Genomic DNA, 22,915 nt, shown 5'->3' on the forward strand with positions numbered 1-22,915 from the left:
TAGCTGGAATTCACATTCCCAGGCCTGACTTGGCTTCAGTGCAAAGCCCTGACAGTACTGCCCTGTACTTCCACGCGTGGTGTGCTCCGGTATTGATTCCTGTCAGGGTCGCACTCCAACATGCTTCTTGCCTGACATAAGCTGTGGGCACGGCCTCTGCAGGAAGCAAAGCTGCAGCGGGCGCTGCACTGGCAGGGAAGAGCCACCCTTCACCCAGCTGCTATTAGCTGCCTACCTACCCAGCAGGCGCGAGAGTAACTGCGCTTTCCAGTGTCAAGCTTAACCACCTACAAGGAGGACAGGAAAGAGTCACATCAAAGACCTTTGTGAGAAACAGACACGAAAATCATTAGTCCTAGAGTTAGCTAGCTAGTAAGTCTCATTACATGTACACTGATGGAAAATGTTGATAAGCAATTTGCCCAGAGATCATTCCTTATTCTGTGGGGTATGGTGTGAATGTCGAGGAGGTAAGAGAGCAGGTATCATGGGACAGGTGTTTTCATTGTACTCTGACTTCAGTGAGATGTCAAGTAAAAGGAATACCACCACCTGCAAAGACTGGACCACAGTTAAAGGCAAACAGGAGAGTGGGAACTACAGACCAAAGGCCTACAAGAAAATGTGGCCAAATGTGTTCATTCTTCTCTCAAAAACTGATGACTTCTTCACAGTTTCATCAGTAAGAGAAATTCATTTAAATGGACCGCTTTCTCTCTGTGTGTGTCTTTTAGTATTTTTATTTATTTGCAGAGAGCGAGCACGCACAAGAGAACACAGGCCAGGGCCTCTTGCCTCTGCAAATGCACTCCACATGCATGCACTTTCCACTTGGTGCATCTGGCCTTATGTGGGTACTGGCACATCAAACCCAGGCCGTCAGGCTTTGCAAGCAAGCACCTTTAACCACTGAGGAATCTCTCCAGCCCTCATTTTATTATTTTTTAAATTTATTTCCAGGTGTGTATTGGTACGCCAGGATCTCTTGCCACTACACTCAAATGCTTACCTGGATATACATGAACATTTGGGGAATTAAATCCAGGCTGGCAGACTTTGCAAGCAAGAACCTTTAACTACCAAGGCATTTCCCCGAGCCCCACTTTTCTCAAACTCAGTATTAGTGCCTAAGTCTGCACGATGTGCATGGCGCCTCTTCCAGTGACGCTCTATCCCCCCATGCAGACATTTGTACTTCAGGCAAATTCTGTGGCACATTTAGCTCCACCTTCCTCCTCCTGCTTTGCTACACAAACTAACACAAAGCTCAGTCGCAAGCCCAGTGCCCAGTGGCAGCAGTCCAGAGCAATAGGCAGAGGACAGGGAAGGGAAATGGCAGAGCCACGCAAAGGAAGAAGAGGCAAGTGAACAGAGGACGCTGAAGAGAGAGCACGGCACCCAAGGGGCCGCATGCAGGTTATGGGCACAGTGTTTGCTAACCTCCTTGGCCAACAAGAACAGATGCAAATCCTAGCATGGCTCTTAGAAATGATCCTAAAGGTGTGTTTCTGGAACAGGGATAATGTTCAAATTTAAGTAATAAAGAACAACACAATCAGAAAGGAAGACATTCAAAGCCAGAATGAAACATTCATCCATCTAAGAATAACTGGGAAGAAACAGAGGAAGGGAGAGAGGGAAACAGGAAGGGGGGAGAAAAAATATATTATTTTATTTTTATTTATTTTTTTGCAAGAAAGAGGCACAGAGAGAGAGAGAGAGAACACGTGCGCGCACGCCAGGGGCTTCAGCCACTGCAAATGAACTCCAGATGCATGTGCCCCCTTGTGCATCTGGCTTACGTGGGTTCTGGGGAATCGAGCCAAGGTCCTTTGGCTTTGTAGGCAAGTGCCTTTACCGCTAAGCCAACTCTCCAGCCCAGAAATATATTTTAAATGAATGGGATCAATCCCCACTGTCCTTGCTGCCTTGCAAACCTTGTTCTTTCTACATAAAGAGCCAGACCTAGCAGCGAGCACCGGCAGCTGAGCGAGATCTCGGTCATCTCTCCCGGCGCTCACACAGCCCAGGGCCTGCCCAGCTTCAGGTGGGGTCTGAAGGGAGTGACGACCTCTAGGAAGTGAGCAGTGTTGTCACAGGATTTATTTTTTTGAGGCAAGCCCAACAGACTACCTTTTTTCTTAATGTGAGAAAGAGAAAAAGAGAGAGAGGGGAGGGAGGGCGGGAGGGACAGAATTGGCACACTAGCGCCTCCAGCCACTGCAAGTGAACTCCAGACACGTGCGCCCCCTTATGCATATGCGCAACATTGTGTGCTTGCATCACTGTGCGTCTGGCTTACATGGGACCTGGAGAGTCAAACATAAGTCCTTAGGCTTTGCAGGCAAGTGCCTTAACTGCTAAGCCATCTCTCCAGCCCTGTTACATTGATTCTAAAAATACAACACTTAAATCTGGGTGTGGTGGCACACACCTTTAATCCCAGCACTCGGGAGGGGAGGCAGAGGTAGGAAGACTGCCATGAGTTCAAGGCTACTCCGGGACTACATAGTGAATTCCAGATCGGCCTGAGCTAGAGTGAGACCCTACCTTGAGGGGAAAACAAAACAGAACACTTGCATGTAACTGCTGTAACGTGCACGTCCAGGCAGTTGTGAAACTAGTCTGTGACGTTGGTGTACTCTTGTAAATTCAGAGCTTGCTGGACTTTTTTTCCAAGCGTCTATTTTGAATTAAAAGTTGTTATACCATTAAAAAGAAAACTTCAGGAATGGATCTACAATTTGTGCAGTATCTTTGCCTAACACCCCAAGGTCCTGGGCACAATCTTAAAAATCACAAATAACAAAAAATAAAGGTAGTTTTGCCTTAGACTTGCAGTTCAGTGACAAAGCTCTAGGTTAAATCCCCAGTACTGGGGGCCTAGGGGTCTGGGGGCAGAGGATACCTCTGACTTTTTTTTTTTTTTTTTTTTTGGTTTTTCAAGGTAGGGTCTCACTCCAGCTCAGGCTGACCTGGAATTCACTATGGAGTCTCAGGGTGGTCTCAGACTCTCGGAGATCCTCCTACCTCTGCCTCCCCAGTGCTGGGATTAAAGGTGTGCCACCACACCTGGCACCTCTGGGTTTTCAATGTTTTAAGTATCAAACTATAAAAACTAAAAACAAGGGCAACAGAATATTATATTAAAGTTGGGAATTTGAAATAGGTATGGGTTTTAATCATGTTATGGGAAGAGAAGATAAAAAAGTCACTGAAGTCCACAGATCGAGAGGACAGCCCAGCAGGAAGGGATCTATGGAAGGTGTGAAAAGCAGCAAAGTAAAACACAATGAAGCAAGTTCAGGCATGCTCATCATAATTATTATGGAATGAAATGGCAAAACCAAAATGGTAATAATTCCTACTTGGAAAGGTCTTAGTGTAGTACTATAGCATTATTTTTAAAGATCTGTTTTCAAGTTCCCATTAAGTAGCATTTACCCATTTTCTTACAAGCTAATAACTACTATTTTATTTTTAAGGCAATATACCAATTTCAATAAGCTCCATACATATTAAATTATAGCTGGCACTTGTTTTCTTAAAAAATATTTTATTTATTTATTTGAGAGAGAAAGAGGCCAAGGGAAAGTGAGAGAAAGGGCGCACCAGGGCCTCTAGCCACACTGCAAATAACTCCAGACACATGTGCAACCTTGGGCATCTGGCTTATGTGGATACCAGGGAACTGAATCTGTGTCCTTAGGCTTCGCAGGCAAGTGCCTTAACCCCTAAGCCATCTCTCCAGCCCATATAACTGGTGCTTCTATTTCTGTTGAAAGAACACCATATCAAATTAAAAAGAAAATTATCTGAGATACAGACAAGAGAGAATGGGCCTCTAGCCACTGCAAACAAACTCTAGATGCATGCGCCACCTTGTACATACATCTGGCTTATGTGGGTCATGGGGAACTGAACCTGGGTCCTTTGGCTTTGCAGGCAAGCACCTTAGCTGCTAGGCCATGCTTCCAACCCATACCAACTTAAAAAAAAAAATCTTGCCAGGCATGGTGGTACACACCTTTAATCCTAGCACTCAGGAGGCAGAGGTAGGAGGATTGCTGTGAGTTTGAGGCCACCCTGAGACTACATAGTGAATTCCCAGTCAGCCTGGGCTAGAGTGAGACCCTACCTCGAAAAAACAAACAAACAAAATATCTTTATTTATTTGACACAGACAGAAAGTGGTGTGTGGGGGGGAGATGAATTTGCATGTGAGGGCCTCCTACCACTGCAAATGAACTCCAGATACATGTGTCACTTTGTGCACCTGGCTTTATGTGGGTACAGGGGAATCAGACTCAGGCTGTCAGACCTTGCAACCAAGTGCCTTTAACAGATGAGCCATCTCTTCAGCACCCCCACCCAACACTTTTTTTTTTTAAGACAGTTTATAGAGGATTTTTTTGAGACAGGGTCTTTTATAACCAAGGCTGACCCTGAACTCCAAATCTTCATGTTTCCACCTTCCCCATTCCCATTGCTAAGATTATAGGCTTGTGCCTCCATACCCAGGTAAAACTTGCTTTTACAATGTTCACTACTATACAGAATTAAATTGCTTCCAAGAACAAAAGCTGCAAACTGCAGGGCTCCGTGAAGCAAAGGATTTCTGTGAAACCACTTTTTTTTTTTTTTTTTTAGTTAGGGTCTCACTCTAGCCCAGGCTGACCTGGAATTCACTATTAGTCTCAAGGTGGGGCCTCAAACAGTGACCTTCCTACCTCACCCTCCCGAGTGCTGGGATTAAAGGTGCCACTTTTCAATTTTAGATTCAAGTTAACATGATGCAAAACCAATCAATTCTAAAGTACAAAGCTAACAAGACAGCATTTTAATCACCATTATGAACCTATGCACCAACGTGCCTTTGGTTGTCTAAAACAGCACCTGAGTATGGCCTTGTTTAGCTCTGAACTTGACCCCTGAAGTTCACACTTAACCTGGTCTGTCCGAGAAGACTAGCTGTCCAGGCCACGCTGGTGAGAGAATCCGTGTGATACCAACCCAGCTTCCCAAAGGCACCAGGAAGGACAGGACAGACAGGGAAAGGACACTAGCCCCGGCATTTCTTCGCTGCGTCGTGGCAGCAAAGGGAGCAACCAGCACATCAAGCACAGGAAAGTACCAGCATCTGGGCCAACAATCCCCTCTCCTCCTGTAAGTGGATTCTCCATGCCTCGCTCATGGTGCTCAACGTGACTTCCAGAAACACGCAGACATTTTAGGAGACTCCTAAGGCCGGAGAGTCCAGGTAGGAGGAGAGGCAGTCTCTAGCCTAGCACACATACCTAGGCCTACTCCTTACTCTGGGAGCGGGGCCTGGGAAGGAAGGGTAGGAAACAGGTCACACAACAGTAAGATTGGCAATATCTAAGAGCAGCTTATTAACACTTGAGCCAAGGTGGCAGGGTGTCACAGGCCCTTTGAGAATTCATATCCTTGGCCTAGAAACACAATTTTGCTTCTATTTCATAGGACTTTACAGATAGCATGTCTCACTCAGAAACAGATCATGAATCTCAGATTCAAAGCCATCCTACCTTCAGGAAGGCAAAGACGGGACACGAAGCAGTCTCTCAATTCCCTGAGCATTTCTGGCCTGCTTACTAACCACATCTTAAGACACAGAAGTGTGGCTTAGCTGAGCTAAAGGAAGGATGCAGATATAGCCAGAGTTAAACACTGGGGAACGGGTCATAGGAACGAGATCACAGACTTGCTAACAGAAGCAGCCAGGGAGATTCCAGAAAGTCAAGTAATCAGGTCTAATATGAAACCTCTTCAAATGGAGCCCTAAGTTATGCTTGAGCCATCCTTGAGGCTTATCAAGGAGATCCCACCACAGCTCTCAAAGGAGCTGCTTACAAAAGAAAAAGGAAAAAGAACAAAAACACCTCCAGCGAAATTTAGAAAGCAGCTTATCCACAAGGCTTCGATGCCCCTCTTCCCGACGTCTCTCTCTTGTGAAATGCAGGGAGTGTGCTGGCAAAGAAATCAGAGGAGCTTGTGCTACTAGGAAATGAGCCATCTCTCACAGCCTGCAGAGTCACTTCTCAAATATACAATCCGGCTGCAGAAACGGGCTATGACTTGTATTCATGACCGATTCCCACCAAATGTATTAGAAGTGACTCCATGGAATGTCTCAAATCATTTCTAGTCTTACTGTGATACATACTTCCAGGTAGAAATATTTTCACTGGTTCTATCAGAGGGATGAAAACCAAAAGCATGGCTCCACTAACCAAAATACAAATTTTAAAAGGGCATTACACTATTAATTTTACACTCAAAACTATTAAGTTACATTCGATGCAGGAATTTAATACATGTGTTCTACAGTCAACTGTATGTTTATATAATACGTGCCTTGAGAAAACCTTACAAAGAGAAATAACCTAACTACCCATACAATGATAATTCAGCAATGGAACGTGCTGAAAATCCAAAACTTCACTTATGGTGTTCAAATGGCAACATCTGTAAGTTACACTCGGGTTCATTCCTTGATCCTATGGAAATTACAGGAAAATGAGACAAACACAACAAAGCAGGGAGAAAAGAAATTAACGTACTAATACAACTACAACACTGGGGAGGGGAGGGGAGGGAAGGGAAGACTTTAGTTTGCTGTCCTCATGAATCATGTCCCTCTGCCTAAGGCTTTGGGAAGAGGTGGGTGGGAGGCTCCCACCCAAGCATCAGGGCACTTGGGTCTTGAAACCCACTGCCTGTGTCTCCCTGGCCAAGGAATCTGCAGCCCACAAACTTATATGCTTTCAGCTCCAGGTCAATTGACAATAGAGAGCCGTCTTCAAAGGTGTTCATGAGAACCTTATCATCAGAAAACCTACCCAACAACTACGGTACTTTGGAGAATATGGTTCTAGCTTCAAAAGCTTCTGCGTGTGGCTGGTCCGAGAGTGTGACAGAGATGGAGACACAGCGTACCGTAGGTGAGCGCCCCAAGTAGGAAGAAGGCAGGCAGCAGCAGTTAGGAACGAGGGTGTGCACAGAGAAGCAGCGCTGACAGACACAGGGGTCGGAGACAGGCCTCTAACCCAGGCAGCGCCTGGTGACCACTGACAGATCAAGCACACGCAGGCCTACACGTGGGTGTCCAATAATAGGAAATAATAACCAACGCTATTTAAAAATCTGGACATTTCATGCAAAAATCAAAATAAAAAAGGAACTAGTCTGAAGCCTAGAGGACACTAACCCCAGAACAGACGCAAGTACTCCAGGTCCGCCACGCCAACAGTTAGCCAACTTCAGAAATTTCTGGTAGCCTGCCTAGGTCTAGGGGGGTGTCTGAGGCCTTGTACTCTAAATCTTTCCCGGTGACCATTAACTCACTACACAAGTAAATACCATCGCACTTGGGTGCTCAGTAAGTGTCAAAGCCCACTGCGAAGCACTACGCAAATGAACTGGCATAATACAACATCTACGATCTTCCAAAAGACCCCATTTTTAAGAGTAAACAGTAAAGAAGAAGAAGAAGAAGAAAAACCTAAAAGTCCGTTTAACACAGACCTTTCCATTTCACTTTGGGGCCAACTGACACTTGTCAAGGTGGCTGGCGGTACTTTCAATCACCAATTTTGGGGGTGCAAAGGCATTTGGGCGTCGGTAGAAGCGGGAAGCGCGGAGCCGGCGCACGCGGGTTCACAGGCACGTGCGCCCGGGACCCCCGCCGAAAGTGCGGGCGCTTCCGACGCGTTTCTGCAAGCCGCCCCTGCGCAGTCGGGGTGGCAGGGGCGGGGGTCGGCCTTGCAGGTGTCCAGGGTGGGGGCGACGCGCCGTTCCGGGCCCGGCTCGTGGCGCGGAGGCACGAACTCGCACGGAACTGTCACGAAATGAACCCCTCTCTTCCTTCCTTTCCGGGTTTCCTTGCCCAGGGTCCCGGTGCGACCCACGCCCTGGCGACGACGACCGCCGGCGTGTGGCGCGGGGACAGCCCGGCAAGGTCCCTCCCCGCCCGCCCCCGGCCCCGGCCCCGGCCCCGGCCGGTCACTCACTGCTCGGCCGGCCCGCGCACGTCGGCCCGCGGCTGCCCGCCGCCCGCCGGCCTCCCGCCGTCCCGCGCAGGCGTGTCGGCGCAGCTCGAACCCGGCCACGCGCCGGGCTGGGGCATGGTCCCCCGGCGCATCCGGACGCCGCGACGCCAGGCGACGCTCCCGGGCCGCTGCGGACCAGGCCCGCCGGCCGTTCCACGCCGCGGCTCCGCCGGCCACCCAGCGAGCGCTTCCGCGCGCGTCACCGCGCCCCGCCCCCCGACCTTTGACCCGCGGCGCGGGGGCGGGGCGCGACGACTGCGCCTGCGCCCTCCGCGCGCCCTCCGGCCCCGCCCCACCCCGCGGCGCGCCGCTGCGCTGCGCATGCGCGGCCCCGCGCGCTCTGTGGGGCGGGACGGGCGGGGCTGGAGCGGTGGAGCGGCGGCCGCGTGCCCGCTGTCGGTCTCCCGTCGTCGCTCCCCTCACTCCCCGCGTTGCCCACTGGCAGGCCCGGACGCGCGGGGGCTGGCGCTGGGCGCGGAGTGAGAGGAAGGGGCCGTGGAAAAGGACGGCGAGGCGGCCCCCGGCTGCGCAGTGAGCCGGCTGCAGCATCGCCCGGGCCGAGAACCCGCAACCCAAGCGTGCAGGCCCGGCACGCAGCCTGCACCGCTGGCACTGGGAGGAAGGCCCTGGAGGCCATGTCCTAAGTAACGGCCACGCTACGTTGATAAGAGGCTTGACCTGGGGCTGTGCTGACAGGTCTCCGTTTGAAGACCACTCTGCAGTTGAGGACTGCAGGACCGGCCACAGAGACCAGCCAGGTGTGGAGGCTTAAGCCTTTAGTCCTGAGCCAGAAGGATGGCTGACTTTGAGGCCAGCCTGGGATAGAGGGAGACCCTGTCCAACCCCCCTCCAACAAAAAAGGGGAGAAAAAACTGAGAGACCCTCTTACAGGGATGTGAACTGGGGGGGTGAAACTATAGAAAGAATGTCTTTTTGGTCAAAGAACTCTGAGGTGCTTTTCCTTTAATTTTTACTTTTAAGTCACGTCTTTAATCCTAGCACTTGGAAGGCAGAGGTAGGAGGATCGCCATGAGTTCAAGGCCACCCTGAGACTGCATTATGAATTCCAGGTCAGCCTGAACTAGAGTGAGACCCTGCCTCGAAAAACCAAAATTTAAAAAAAAAAAGATACTGGGAAATTCAGAGCACACGAAAGAATATACTAATCGTATATGTTATGGCTTTTAAAGATTGTAGTCGGTAGAATAGTTAGACCCTGTCACAGTTTATGTCCATCCAGATTCCAGATTCTGGAATTTCACAATAAGACTACTTTGAAATAGAGTCTATGAGAATGGGTCTTAAATCCAGTTACTAGCATTCTACTGATAAAAGAGGCCATGCAGACATATAGACAACAGAGGGATTAAGGTCATGGGGAAGAATTCCAAAATTGGAGTCATGCACCAAGAAATGCTGAGTGCTACCAAAAGCTTGGGGGGGGGGGGCGGAAACAAGGAAGATTATTCCAAAGCATCTTCAGAAAACCCCTGGCCCTGCTAAAAACATTTCAGGTTTAGCCCCAAAACTTTGAGAGTAGGTTTCTGTTGTATGAGTCACCCATCTTGTACCTTGCTATAGCAAACCCAAGTAATGAAGACCAGCCTCAAGGAGAAAAGACTTAAAAGTTCTGTCTAGCTAAATGTATTTGTGTGGACACGCCAAGTAAAGATTCAACATTTTATTGCCAAAGGTGTTTTCAGAACTTGAATACTGTGTTCATATGCAGAGTATATCTTTTTCTGTATGTTTATCAAACTGGGAAAGTAACCTCAAGGTAGACTTGGGGTCCAGTCTACTGAGTAGGACCAAAATGAGATTATGCACTTAGAAGAAGAGGAGGGTGGATGTGTGCTGTTGGCATAGCCATACTATGAAACCCCGTGTGCTCAGTGCAGCGAGTGGATTATGAGTCCTGTACGCTCGTCGCAGGAGGACTAGAAGACAACCCTTTCCGCGTGACCGTTAGAAATCAATCTGTGAGGGGAGCCTTAACATCCTTGAGGTCTGTGGTTGCACTTCCCTGTAGTGATATGTCTTGTTTTGTTTTGTTTTTTAATTTTTATAATTAATAACTTCTATGATTGTAAAAAAATATCCCACGGTAGTTCCCTCCCTCCCCCTACTTTCCCCTTTGAAACTCCACTTTCGGTCATATCCCCTCCCCCTCTCAATCAGTCTCTCTTTTATTTTGATGTCAAGATCTTTCCCTCCTCTGGTGTAGGTAGTGTCAGGCACTGTGACGTCATGGATATCCAGGCCATTTTGTGTCTGGAGGAGCACGTTGTAAGGAGTCCTACCCTTCCTTTGGCTCTTACATTTTTCCTGCCACCTCTTCCACAATGGAACCTGAGCCTTGGAAGGTGTGATAGAGACATTGTAGTGCCGAGCACTCCTCTGTCACTTCTTCTTAGCACCATGATGCCTTCTGAGTCATCCCAAGATCACTGTCATCTGAAAAGAGAAAGTTCTCTAATGAAAAAGTGAGAGTAGCACTAATATATGGGTATGAACATTAAGAGAAGTGCTTACTGGGCAGTCTGATAACCATAAGTATATACATTTATTCAGACACCAGCAGACATTACACCCTTAGGGCTCATGACTACCCCTGTTTTAAGTTTTCTGTATCAGGGATGTATTCCCTCCCATGAAGCGGGCCTCCAATCAAATTAGAGGGCAGTTGGTTTTCCCCAAACAGACGTGCCACTATTGCACCCGTTGGCTCATTTGGCCTGTTTGGCCAAATATAAGGCTTGCAGTGTCCACCGTGGAGTATCTTCACTGGTGATTTCTCTCTCTGTCATTGAGCTGCATGCAGTGGGGCTTTTCCCAGCTTTCTATCAGATGGTCTACATGGAGGAGGTTTCCAGCTCAGCTCCAGCAGGGTTTCTCAGTGACCTTGCAGCCCAAGTAGGTGGAGTCTTCAGCAGTAGGGTCTTACCATCTCTCCCTGGTGGGAAACCAAGGGCCTTGGAAATGGCCTGCAATGTAGTGATACATGTCCATCAAATTGGATTCTGTAAGGCCATAGGGCTCATGGAAGTCCAAGGTGGTAGCCACCAAAGGATGGCATTTAATTGCCAGAAATAGTCACATATTTCCCATGAGGGCTAGCTGCATCAAAGCAGGATTTTCCTACTTGAAGAGACCCATGGCATCTTATCAGACAGTAAACCAAAAACAGCTCCACATTCTTGGAGGGAAAGCAAATATCAGTACTACTGTCAAAGGCAAAATTTGTAGAGGTAAGAATACCTACCCCATCCTTTTCACCATATATATATACATATATATATATATATATATATATATATATATATATATATATATATATATATGTATATATATATGTATATATATACATACATACACACACACACACATATATATATATACACACACACACATATATATATACATATATATGTACACACCCACTATATATATGCATATATAGCATCTATAGAGCACAGATGGGCCCTGGGGAATGACATTGGACCCTCATAAGCTTAATTACCTGGTAAATCCAATTGCACTATCTATAACTTCCCAGCTATTGGTCTGGCCAACACTTTTTCCTCTATACCTGTTGAAAAATAAACCAGAAGGAATTTACCTTCAGTTGGCAAGACCAAAAATGCACCTTCCTGTTGTGCCGCAGAGAGAAAATAACTCTTGGGCTCTATGCCAGTTACTGTGGGCGAGCAGGAAGACCCAGTGGTAGTACACATGGCAAGGTGGGAGGAGTCCCCCAAAACTTCCAGAGCGGTCTACCTCACGAAATGTCAGGAGTGTCTAATGCAGGATGTTAAGATCCCACTTCTAAAGTGAAAGGTACATGGTTGCATCTGGTCCCTACTACGCCCAAAGTGTCTGAGTGCCCAGGGGGAAAGGAGAAGACGCCACAGCATGTCTACACTGGTGTGTGACTCACTGGCCACACGATCCAGCGCCTCCAGCTGAGCTCGATGTGGCGGTCGCAGCGTTAGATGCTGCCTGACCTTCGGCAGGCACTTAGAAATGAATACAAAGTCTTAGGACTTGGAGCAAAGCCCTGCATCCTCTGGAAAGCTTCTCTGCTTTTAGTCCGCTGCTACTAGACCTTGTTCAAAGCAGTGCTTAATCATGGGCACCAACTTATATATACAGCCTGACCTCTGGCAAATCATGTTGCTAGTATAAAATCCTAACATGAGTTGATGAAAATGAGACTGCACATCTGTGGTTTTCTTCCCCCTTACCCATAACTCCAGACTAATTTTGAAGAAAAAATAAATTAGACAACTGTTAGAAGGGCATGCTACAAAATACCTGACCGGAATGCTTTAAAACTGGCAAGGTCATCAAAAACAAGCCCGAGGGGCTGGACAGATTGCTTAGCGGTTAAGTGCTTGCCTGTGAAGCCTAAGGATCCTAGTTCAAGCTCGATTCCCCAGGACCCACGTAAGCCAGATGCACAAGGGGGCGCATGCATCTGGAGTTCGTTTGTAGTGGCTAGAGGCCCTGGGGTGCCCATTCTGTCTTATCTCTCTGCCTCTCTGTCTGGCGCTCTCAAATAAATATAAATAAACAAAAATATTTAAAAATAAATAAATAAACAAGCCCGAGAAACTGTCACAGCCAAGAGAGGGTAGTCTAAGGACACATAACATGCCACATGTGGTAGCATGAATGGATGTCTCCCAGGAGGTCCAGGAGTTTATTAAAGCTTTAGATCTCCAGCTGCCTGGCTAGAGGAGGTGCCTCTGTGGGCTGATCCGAGCGTCCAGCCCTCAGGTGTGTGTGGGAGTGGACCTGAGTTCCAGCCTCTGGGATGCAGAGCGCTTGAGCTCTGCCTGGGGCTCCTTGGAGTGGGCTTGCTTGCGGTGCTGGTGGTGGTTTTTCTCTCTGCGTGGACCTGTGAGAGGGGCCAATTTCTGCTATTATGGAACTTCCCCTGGATCTGTAAGCTTCAATAAACCCTGTTCCTCCCATGAACTGTGCTTGGTTTGGAAGTTCATCCCGCCACATAAAGCTGTCTGTGACAGCACAGTCACCTGAGTAGGGTCCTAGAACAAAAAAGGACTTTCAAGTTGTACAAGAGGAATCTGAGCAAACCATGAACATTATAGTAAGTGTGAGCATTGGTTCAAATATGACTGTGTTAGAAGAAACTGGATGTAAGCTGGGTGTGGTGGTGCATGCCTTTAATCCCAGCACTCGGGAGGCAGAGGAGGATCACGATAAGACTACTACATAGTTATTTCCAGGTCAGCCTGGGCCAGAGTGAGACACTATGTTGAAAAACCAAAACAAGAAAAAAAAAAAAAAAACTGGATGAGAGGCATATGGGAACTCTGTAATATTCTCTTTCTCTTTTTTTTAAATCAGAAGCTTTAAAAATAAAGTCTGTAGATTTTTTTTAAAAATTAAATTCTAGGGGGAGGGATGGAATTACCATGGGATTTTTTTTATAATCATGGAAAATGCTAATAAAAATTTTAAAAAATTAAATTCTAAGAATCATGTCATAAAGTGTTCAAGACTTCCAAAGTTATGAAGTATACCTATATGTATGTATTTTTCTTATTTGTATGTAATAACTTTTACTTACTAATTTTTATTTTATTTTAGTTTTTGGTTTTTTCGAGGTAGGGTCTCACTCTAGCTCAGGCTGACCTGGAATTCACTCTGTATTCTCAGGGTGGCTTCGAACTCATGGTAATCCTCCTACCTCTGCCTCTCAAGTGCTGGGATTAAAGGCATGCATGTGTCCAGCCTAATTTTTAATTTTTGAGACAGGGTCTCATACAACCAAGGCTGATCCTAAGCTCACTATGTAGCCTGAGGATAGCCTTGAATTCACCCTCTTGCCTGCAACTCCCAAATGCTAGGATTACAGGTGTGTGCCACCATACCCAGTGCAGAATTTCAATGTTACTTCAACCTTATTTTTTAAACTTTCTATGTGTATATATGTCTCATAGTATGCTAATGCATAAATAGCATAGTGACTTTTTAACATGCTTATTCTAAGGAGCTGTTTATTACTGACATTTTATAAAAGTACTAGTTCTATGTGTGTTAGACTGAGTAAATAAAAAACTAAATTTGGGGCTGGAGAGATGGCTTAGCAGTAAGCGCTTGCCTGTAAAACCTAAGGACCCTGGTTCGAGGCTCGATTCCCCAGGACCCACATTAGCCAGATGTACAAGGGGTGCATGCGTCTGGAGTTCATTTGCACTAGCTGGAGGCCCTGGCACACCCATCCTCTCTCTCTCTCTGTCTGTCACTCTTAAATAAATAAATAAAAATAAACAAAAATAATTTTTAAAAAACCCTAAATTCGTCCTTAGAGTCAGTTACGAGAAGAACGTCCATAAACTGTGTTAATAGGGCCGGGGAGGTGCTTGCTGTGTAAGCGTGGACTTAAGCTCGCCCCCAGCACCCGCATAAATGGCACCCAGCACATGCCTGCGATCCCAGCCCTGGGGAGGTGGATAGATACAGAAGAATCCCTAGCTAGCTAGACTAGCTCAGTTGGTGAGCTCTAGGTTCATCAAGAGACCCCGTATGGTATCTGACTACAAGGTGCCCCCCATCGATTCGTGTTTTGAATGCTTGGTGGCAGTTTGGGAGGTGGGGCCTTGCTGGAGGAGATTTGTTGCTGGGGAAGGGCTTAGAGGTGTCATGACCAGCTTCCCCCTTGCCAAACCTCAGCTCACTCTCTTGCTATTTTCTGCCAGCTGCTGTGGCAAAAAGTGATTCCCAGCCTTTACCATCTTTATCCTTCCATGACGAAGCTTCCCTCCAAGACTTTGCCAAAATAATGCCCTCCCATCTGCTGCTCTGGTCGGGTATTTTGTCCAAGCAACACGACAGAAAGTACAACACCCATCTCTAAGAATAAAGCGGAGTGAGATTAGCTTGATGTCAATCTCTGGCAAGAGCATGCATCATACATGCAGGCATCACACACATGAAAAAAAAAACTATAATAATGACTAGCCTGCTTTTGTGTCAAAATGAAAAACAAAAACAATATAAACATAGTAACAGTGATAGAGACCATTTTAGTTAGTTTCAGTTTCCTCTTTGTATCTAACATTAGATAACTATAATGTGATGATGGTATTGTAGTTTGAAACTTGGTAGCTTGAATTTTGAATTGCCTTAAGTATATGCTGTAGTAGCCTTGCCTAGAATAATTAATGTGTGAAAGACTACAAGTTCTTTGAGGTTTCCAGCCATTAGTGGTAATCAGTGTTCACAAAGAACACTGCTGAGCCAATAGTGTGTTTTCACTGCTGGTTTTAATTCCCTCTAAAGGACTCAGTATACGGCAGATGCATAACTTCCCTTTTCAGTACCATACAATCTTATAGAAAAGTTAAATATTATTTTTAACTCTGGAATTTCCCAATACCACAGCAATAAAAATAGATCTCACGCGTATTCTGTACATCAGTATCTAAAGTATTAGCCAGAAAGGTACTTTTTAGTTTATTTTTGTGTCATAGCCTCATGTACGAGACTCACCTCACCTTGAAGAGAAGCATTGTTAGTCTCGCAACTAGCTCTTTTAGCGATGAACAGGAATTAATCTGAAAGACCCTTTTTTCCCAGTGTGCTTCTTGATTATGTGTAGCAGACAGCTTCAGGTTCACTGAGATGAACTTCCAGACCAGACACAGTTCTGGAGGAAGGGATATTTATTGAAGCTTACAGATCCAGGGGGAGTTCCATAAATGGCAGAAGCTGGCCTGCCTTCACAGGTTCAAGCAGAGACAGAGAAGCACAAGCCAAAAAGCCAAAAGCCACATAGCACATTTAGGAGCTCCAGCTAGGCACACTTTGCATAACTTTAGATTGAGGTCTGAAACCCACCACCACACCTTAAGATCCACCCAGTGACACTGCCTCCAGCCAGGTGGCTGCAGATGTAAACTACAGACAATAAAGAACTGAATATATTGGGGGCCATCTATTGGGGGCCATCTATTCAAACTACCACATTATGGAATGCCTGTTTTTTTTATAAATTGAACTAGAGAAAGAAAAAAAAAAAACCTGTGCCTTTGCAGTTCTGAGACAAAAATCGAGAAAAATGAGGGGAAGGGTCCAATTAAAAAGCAACATTTTGTAGTAGTATTACCTGGAAACTTCAAAACTTTCCCCAAGAGTTTTTATTGGAAGAAGTATGGGTTATAATGAATTTATCATGAAAACAAAAGCATTTCATATTTAAATAAAAGAGCATGATAAAATTATATAATTCATCAGTCTGCAGTTCTGGAAACTATTGAATCAGCCCACCTAGAACAACATTTCATGCTAACAAAATTGTTCAGGTGGAGGAATTGAATCTAGGTCCTTTGGCTTTGCAGGCAAATGTCTTAACTGCTAAGCCAGTTCTCCAGCCCATGTAGGGCATTTCTGTTATTATTATTATATTATTGACAACTTCCATAATTATAGACAATAAACCATGATAATCCACTTTCTCCTTCACACTTCCACTCTCCATCATAACCCCTCCCCCTTTCAATCAGTCTTTCTTTCATTTTGATGTAATCATCTTTTCCTTGTATTATGATGGTCTTGTGTAGATAGTGTCAGGCACTGTGAGATCATGGATATCCAGGCCATTTTGTGTCTGGAGGAGCACGTTGTAAGGAGTCTTACCCTTCCCCTGGCTCTTACATTCTTTCCGCCACCTCTTCTGCAATGGACTCTGAGCCTTGGAAGGTGTGATAGAGATGTTTCAGTGCTGAACATTCCTCTGTCACTTCTTCTCACCACTATGGTGCCTTTTGAGTCATTCTAAAGGTCACTACCATCTGAAAAGGGAAGCTTCTGTAACCAAAACAGAGAGTAGCATATGGGTATAGGGCCAGGCGGGAGCACTCGGGAGGCAGAGGTAGGAGGATCACCGTGAGTTTGAGGCCACCCTAAGACTACATAGTGCATTCCAAGTCAGCCTGGTCCAGAGTGAGACCCTACCTCGAAAAACCAACACACGCAGACACACACACACACACACATTAAGGGAAGTGTTTGCCAGGCATAATGTGTGCATTTAGCCAGACGCCAGCCGGTGTTACACATACCCTAGGGTTCATGGTAGCTGAGGTTGACCTTGAACTCTTGATCACCCTTCCTCCACCTCCCATGTGCTAGGATTACATATATGCACCACTACATCAGCCTGAATTTCAAATAAATATTTAGGTTCAACTCAACTCAAGTTATTTGTGATTTTTTAAAAAATATTCTTTATTCCTTTGCAAGCAGAGGGAGGAAGAGAGGGAATGGGCACATCAGGGCCTCTTGCCACTGCAAACAAACTCCAGATGTATGCGCCACTTTGTGCATCTGGCTTTATGTGGGTACTAGGGAATCAAAGCAGGGCCATCAGACTTTGCAAGCAAGAGCCTTTAATCAGTGAACCATCTCTCCTGTCCAGTGATTTTATTTTAAAATATCCATAGTTACAATACTGTAGAAATTGCATCCTTTAATTATCTAGGGATGTCCATGGAGTTTTTAGAGGTAATCGATTATTATGCCTGTGATGGAATAGGTCTGCATACTTACTCATTTGTGAATGGATGGACATTCACAAGGCTTTTCTGTGTCCCAGGGACTCGAAGACACTCGTCTATGCACACGTGGAATAATCAAGGGCACAAAGGGTTTAGTTACCAGTACAATCATGATGTTGCTCCACCATCTGTCTAGTTTTTCTCTGTCACCCTCAGCTTTACTGGCACACTTCTGAGAGGTGTGTGTGTGTGTGTGTGTGTGTGTGTGTGTGTGTAAAACAAGCCCATACATCATAGGGAATGAGACAGTTTATTCCGAGGCAAACGTGCATGACCACGCCCTGGGCACACAGCCAGGCTGCCTGAACAGTATGTTCCAGCACAGAAGCAAGTGTAGAAACTTTGCGGATAGTTAGAATAAAAGAAATGCATAGAAAGCTGGGTGTGGTGGGGCACACCTTTAATCCCAGCACTCGGGAGGCAGAGGTAGGAGGATCACCATGAGTTCAAGGCCACCCTGAGACTACAGAGTTAATTCCAGGTCAGCCTGGACCAGAGTGAGGCCCTACCTGGAGAAACAAACAAACAAAAAAAAAATGCATATATATGCTAAATGTATATATTTTGTTCACCAGACTTCCCAGTAAGCACTTCTCTTAATGTTCGTACCCACATATTAATGCTACTCTCCCTTTTGGTTAGAGAAGCTTCTCCTTTCAGATGGCGGTGACCTCTGGGATGACTCAGAAGGCACCATAGTGTTGAGAAGAAGTGACAGAGGAGTGCTCAGCACTGAGACATCTCTATCACACCTTTCAAGGCTCAGGGTTCATTGCAGAATAGGTGGCGGAAAGAATGTAAGAGTCAAAGGAAGGGTAGGATTCCTTACAATACACTCTTCCAGATACAGAACTGGCCTGGATATCTGTGACCTCGCAGTGCCTGACACTACCTACACAAGTCCCGGATAACAGGAGGAGAAGATGATGACATCAAAATAAAAGAGATACTGACGGAGAGCGAGAGGGAGAAGAGGATATGATGGAGAGTGAAGTTGTGAAGAGCAAAGTGTGAGGGGGGGATTATCATGGTTGATTGTTTATAGTTATAGAAGTTGTCAATAACTAAAAATTTTAAAAGAGAAATTCACAAATCAAGGCATTTCCCAAATACACCGGTGGCAGATAGCACAAGGAGGGAAATCTCTAAATGAGCGTCCTTAGCTGTGTGGGATGGTAGAGGCTAGTGGTCTACTAAGTTAACGTATTCCGTAAGTTTTGCCTGGAACTTGACGTAATGTTAGGTCCGACACGGAAGTGGGCTATCCAGGGAACTAAAAGGTAGACCAATATAACTGGGCTCTGGGTCTGAAACATTCTAATTCTTCTCGAAGTTCTAATCAGTCAGTCAGCCTTGTAGATACTTAACATAAGTATGGCTGGCTTTGTTTTCTTTCTGGGCCCTTTAGATCACAGATTCCCCAGTTGGTCACACATCACATTTTGTACATGTCAAGGATAAATATTGACTTATGTCCAACGACGCTAGGAAGCCTCATTCCTAGGATCCTAGACGAGGGCATGACCACACAGGAAAACAGCCTTCAGTACAGGGAAGTGTTTGTTAAAGCCACTGAGGAGGAAGTCCCTGGGTTTTATAAACGTTATAACCCATCAGGATCTGGGTCTGGGTTTGTTTCGGTTTTCTGCCCTCCACATGCAGCATCAGAGTGGGTATACAATGGGAACGTTATGCCTAAAGCTAAAGTAAGAATATGATATACCCTCCACAGGAAAAGTAGCAGCTGAGGAAAACAGGCATTTTCACCAACCCTCCTCCCGAAAAATCATCCACTGAAATCAGACAATTTGTTTTCCTCTTGTGTCAGTAGTCATTTATATTCTTTTTTCTTTTTATATTTTTTGGTTTTTCAAGTTATAGTCTCACTGTAGCTCAGGCTGACCTGGAATTCACTAAGTAGTCTTTTTGTTGGTTTGGTTTTGATTTTTATTTATTTGAGAGCGACAGGGAGAGAAAGAGGCAGAGAGACAGAGACAGAGACGGGGGGGGGGGGGAGAGGGAGAGGAGAATGAGCGTGCCAGGGCCTCCAGCAACTGCAAACGAACTCCAGACGTGTGCGCCCCCTTGTGCATCTGGCTAACGTGGGTCCTGGGGAATCGAGCCTTGACCCGGGGACTTTAGGCTTTACAGGCAAGCATTTAACTGCTAAGCCATGTCTACAGCCCCACTATGTAGTCTTGAACTCACGGCAATCCTCCTATCTCTGCCTCCCGAGTGCTGGGGTTAAAGGCGTGCACCACCACACCTGGCTAAAATATAATTTTTAAAATGTATTTGCAATCAAAGAAAGGGAGAGAGCACCAAAGTCTGGACACACCAGGGTCTCCTGCTACTGCAAACTCCAGAAACATGCAACACATTTTGCACCTGGCTTTATGTGGGTACTGGGGAGTCAAACCGAGGCCGGCAGACTGTGCAAGCAAGAATCTTTAACTGCTGAGCAGTTCTCCAGAGATGGGGCACACCAGGGCCTCCAGCAACCGCAACAAAACTCCAGATATATGTTCCACTTTGTGCATCTGACTGTATGTGGGCACTGGGGAATGGAACCCAAGTCACTAGGCTTTTCAGGCAAGTGCCTTAACTGCTGAACCGTCTCTCAAGCCCTTTTTTCTTCTCTTTGGTGTGTGGTGTGGTTGCATTTTCTGTTTGTGTGCAGATGTGTGGAGGCCAGAGGAGAACACCAGCTGTCTTCCTCCATCTTTTACTTTGTTTTCTGGACATGGAGTCTCACTGCACCTGGAGCTGCTGTTTCCGGTCCGACTGGCTGAGCAGTGAGCCCCCGTGACTGTCCTGTCCCCACTCCCTGCAGGACTGGGGTTACAGGTGTGCCTGGCCATGCTCAGCTTTCTACATGGGTGCTGGGGACTCGAACTCAGACCCTCATGCTTATGCTACAAGTGTTCTTACCCACTGAGCCAGCTCCCCAGTTCCAAGGCTCATATAGTCTTTAAAATGTTTGAACTAATTTGCTATTATTTTAGTTTTTCTTCTGGCCAGTTTGATTTTTTATAGCCATAACTTCAGGTTGGAGGGTCTGAATGCCCAAATCTTGAATCAGCTAAGCAGCATGTTTGAAATCATTTCCAGGAAGAATTAAGGGGGAAACCATCCCTGAGTGGACACATCTTCCATAGTTATTTGTAATTAACAATTTCATTTGAGCTGTTATTGTAGTATCACACCAGATTCTAGTTTGGGGAAATGAATGGACAGCCACGTTATAGGAGAAATCAGACCACAATACAGTATCATTTTATTTTTTTTATTTTGTTTTTATTTGAGAGAAAGAATTTGGCATGCCAGGACCTCCAGCTGCTGCAAACTCCAGACGTATGCATCATCTTGTGCATCTGGCTTATGTGGGTCCTGGGGAATCAAACCTGGGTCCTCTGGCTTGGCAGGCAAGCACCTTAACTGCTGAGCCATCTCTCCAGCCCCAGGATCATTTTGCATTTCTTCCAAAGTTTGTCCTTTTTCCATGTACCAAATATCAGTGATGGGTAGAACAAAAGAGGTCAAAGTTGTAAGAACTTGGGATCTCACAGGTGATGTGGGCATAACAAAATCTTGTTTTTTATTTAAAGTCAAAAAGGAAAATGAGACTTTAACAGGAATTGTCTTGTCATATTGCCCATCTACATATTGGCAAAATGAGTATTGCTTAGTACTTTTCCACTCCCAGCCAATTGCACTATGGGCCATCTTGAAGACTCAGTTAATTGTTATGTTTTATTTTTCCAGTTAATTGTTTTTGTTAAAAGAATCAACTATTATTTGGGCCCACAATGTCACCAAAGACCAGATTCAAGTCTGGCACTCTGCTTTCACCCTGCCTCTATTCCCTTTAGGTCACCTTCTCACCTGACATGCTAGTCACTCAGGTGAGCCTGTCTGTCTAACCTGTTTGACCCCCATCACAGCTGAAGGTACAAATCTAACTGTCCCAAACATGCAGTGACCTTGGAGTCAACGTACAATAAAGCCTTCTGGGACTGAGCATTCCCCCATGAAATCAACTACCCAGGACGGAGAGGGGCCCTGGGGTGGTCTTCTCCTGAGAACATGCTCATCGCTTCAAGCAGTGAGGACGTGCTATGATCACCTTGCAGAACCAGAACTGAGGCAACGATCAAGAGGCCCACACCTTAACCAGGACTACTTCATTATACGTATATAATCAAGTAGATAGACACACATTCATACGTATATAATTAAGTGTATACTTATATTGCCTCTCATTTTTTAATTTAAATTCAAAGTTCATATAAATAACCTAAACCTGAATTTGGGGATTACTGGAGCCCTTCATTTGTCCACCCCAACGTGGCCACATTGATCAAATTTCCTCTCTGTCCATCACCATTAATGACTTCTTTAATTAGCATACTGGGACCAGTGGCCGATCCTATTCTGTTAGGGATGCCAGAGCCAGGGCTTTTGCTCTGAAGCTTCTGTGACACAGTGAACAGAAAGGAATTTGGGTTAATTTTTTTTATAGGCGGGCACCACCACGCCCAGCTTTTATTCTGTTTTGTGAAATATTTATTTATTTATTTGCAAGCTGAGAGAGAAGAGAGGCAGACAAAGAGAATGGGCGCACCCTGAGCCTCTAACCCCTGCAAGCGAACTCTGGTTGCATGCGCCACTTTGTGCATCTGGATTTCCTTGGGTACTGGGGAGTCAAACCTGGGCTGTCAGGCTTTGCAGGCAGGTGCCTTAACCACTGAGCCATCTCTCCAGCCCTAAGAATTTGTGAAAATATTTTACTTATTTATTTGAGAGAGAAAGAGACAGAGGATAGATGTGCCAGGACCTCTAGCCACTGCAAGTGAGCTCCAGACACATGTGTCACCTTGTACAGGCAAGTGCCTTAACTGCTGAGCCATCTCTCGAGCCTCTAATTTAAGGATTTTAATTTATGTCTGCACTCCTTTGTCTTGTAAGCCAATCCACTGTCACGTAAGAGATATATAAATACAAGCACACACCGGAGGGCCATATACCCAAGAGCCATGCAAAAACGAGACCGAGCTACACGCACGTTTGCCAGTTCTTAAAGCAAGACTGTGGATCCGGTATTTCCTTCATAGTGCTAAGCAACCTTTACTAACCGTCCTTCCCACGACACGACCCCTTTCAGAAACAAAGTAGAACTGCATTGCGGAGGTCGTTCACGTCCTCAGTTAGGTTCCTGCCTATGGGACTGTGTGTCTGTGTGTGAGTCTGTGTGTG

General features: G+C 45.9%; 1 protein-coding gene across 1 annotated transcript in view; it reads right to left on the bottom strand.

Annotated features, from left to right (window-relative positions):
• The window catches only part of Otulin (OTU deubiquitinase with linear linkage specificity), a 37,857-nt gene extending 29,693 nt beyond the window's left edge, over nt 1–8,164 (bottom strand). Inside the window, exon 1 of the mRNA XM_045133056.1 lies at nt 8,034–8,164. Coding sequence (XP_044988991.1) covers nt 8,034–8,164 — 131 coding nt within the window. The remainder of the gene's footprint in view (nt 1–8,033) is intronic.
• Nucleotides 8,165–22,915: the final 14,751 nt, after the last annotated feature.

This window comes from Jaculus jaculus, chromosome 13, assembly GCF_020740685.1.
Source record: "Jaculus jaculus isolate mJacJac1 chromosome 13, mJacJac1.mat.Y.cur, whole genome shotgun sequence".
NCBI classification, from domain to species: Eukaryota; Metazoa; Chordata; class Mammalia; order Rodentia; family Dipodidae; genus Jaculus; species Jaculus jaculus.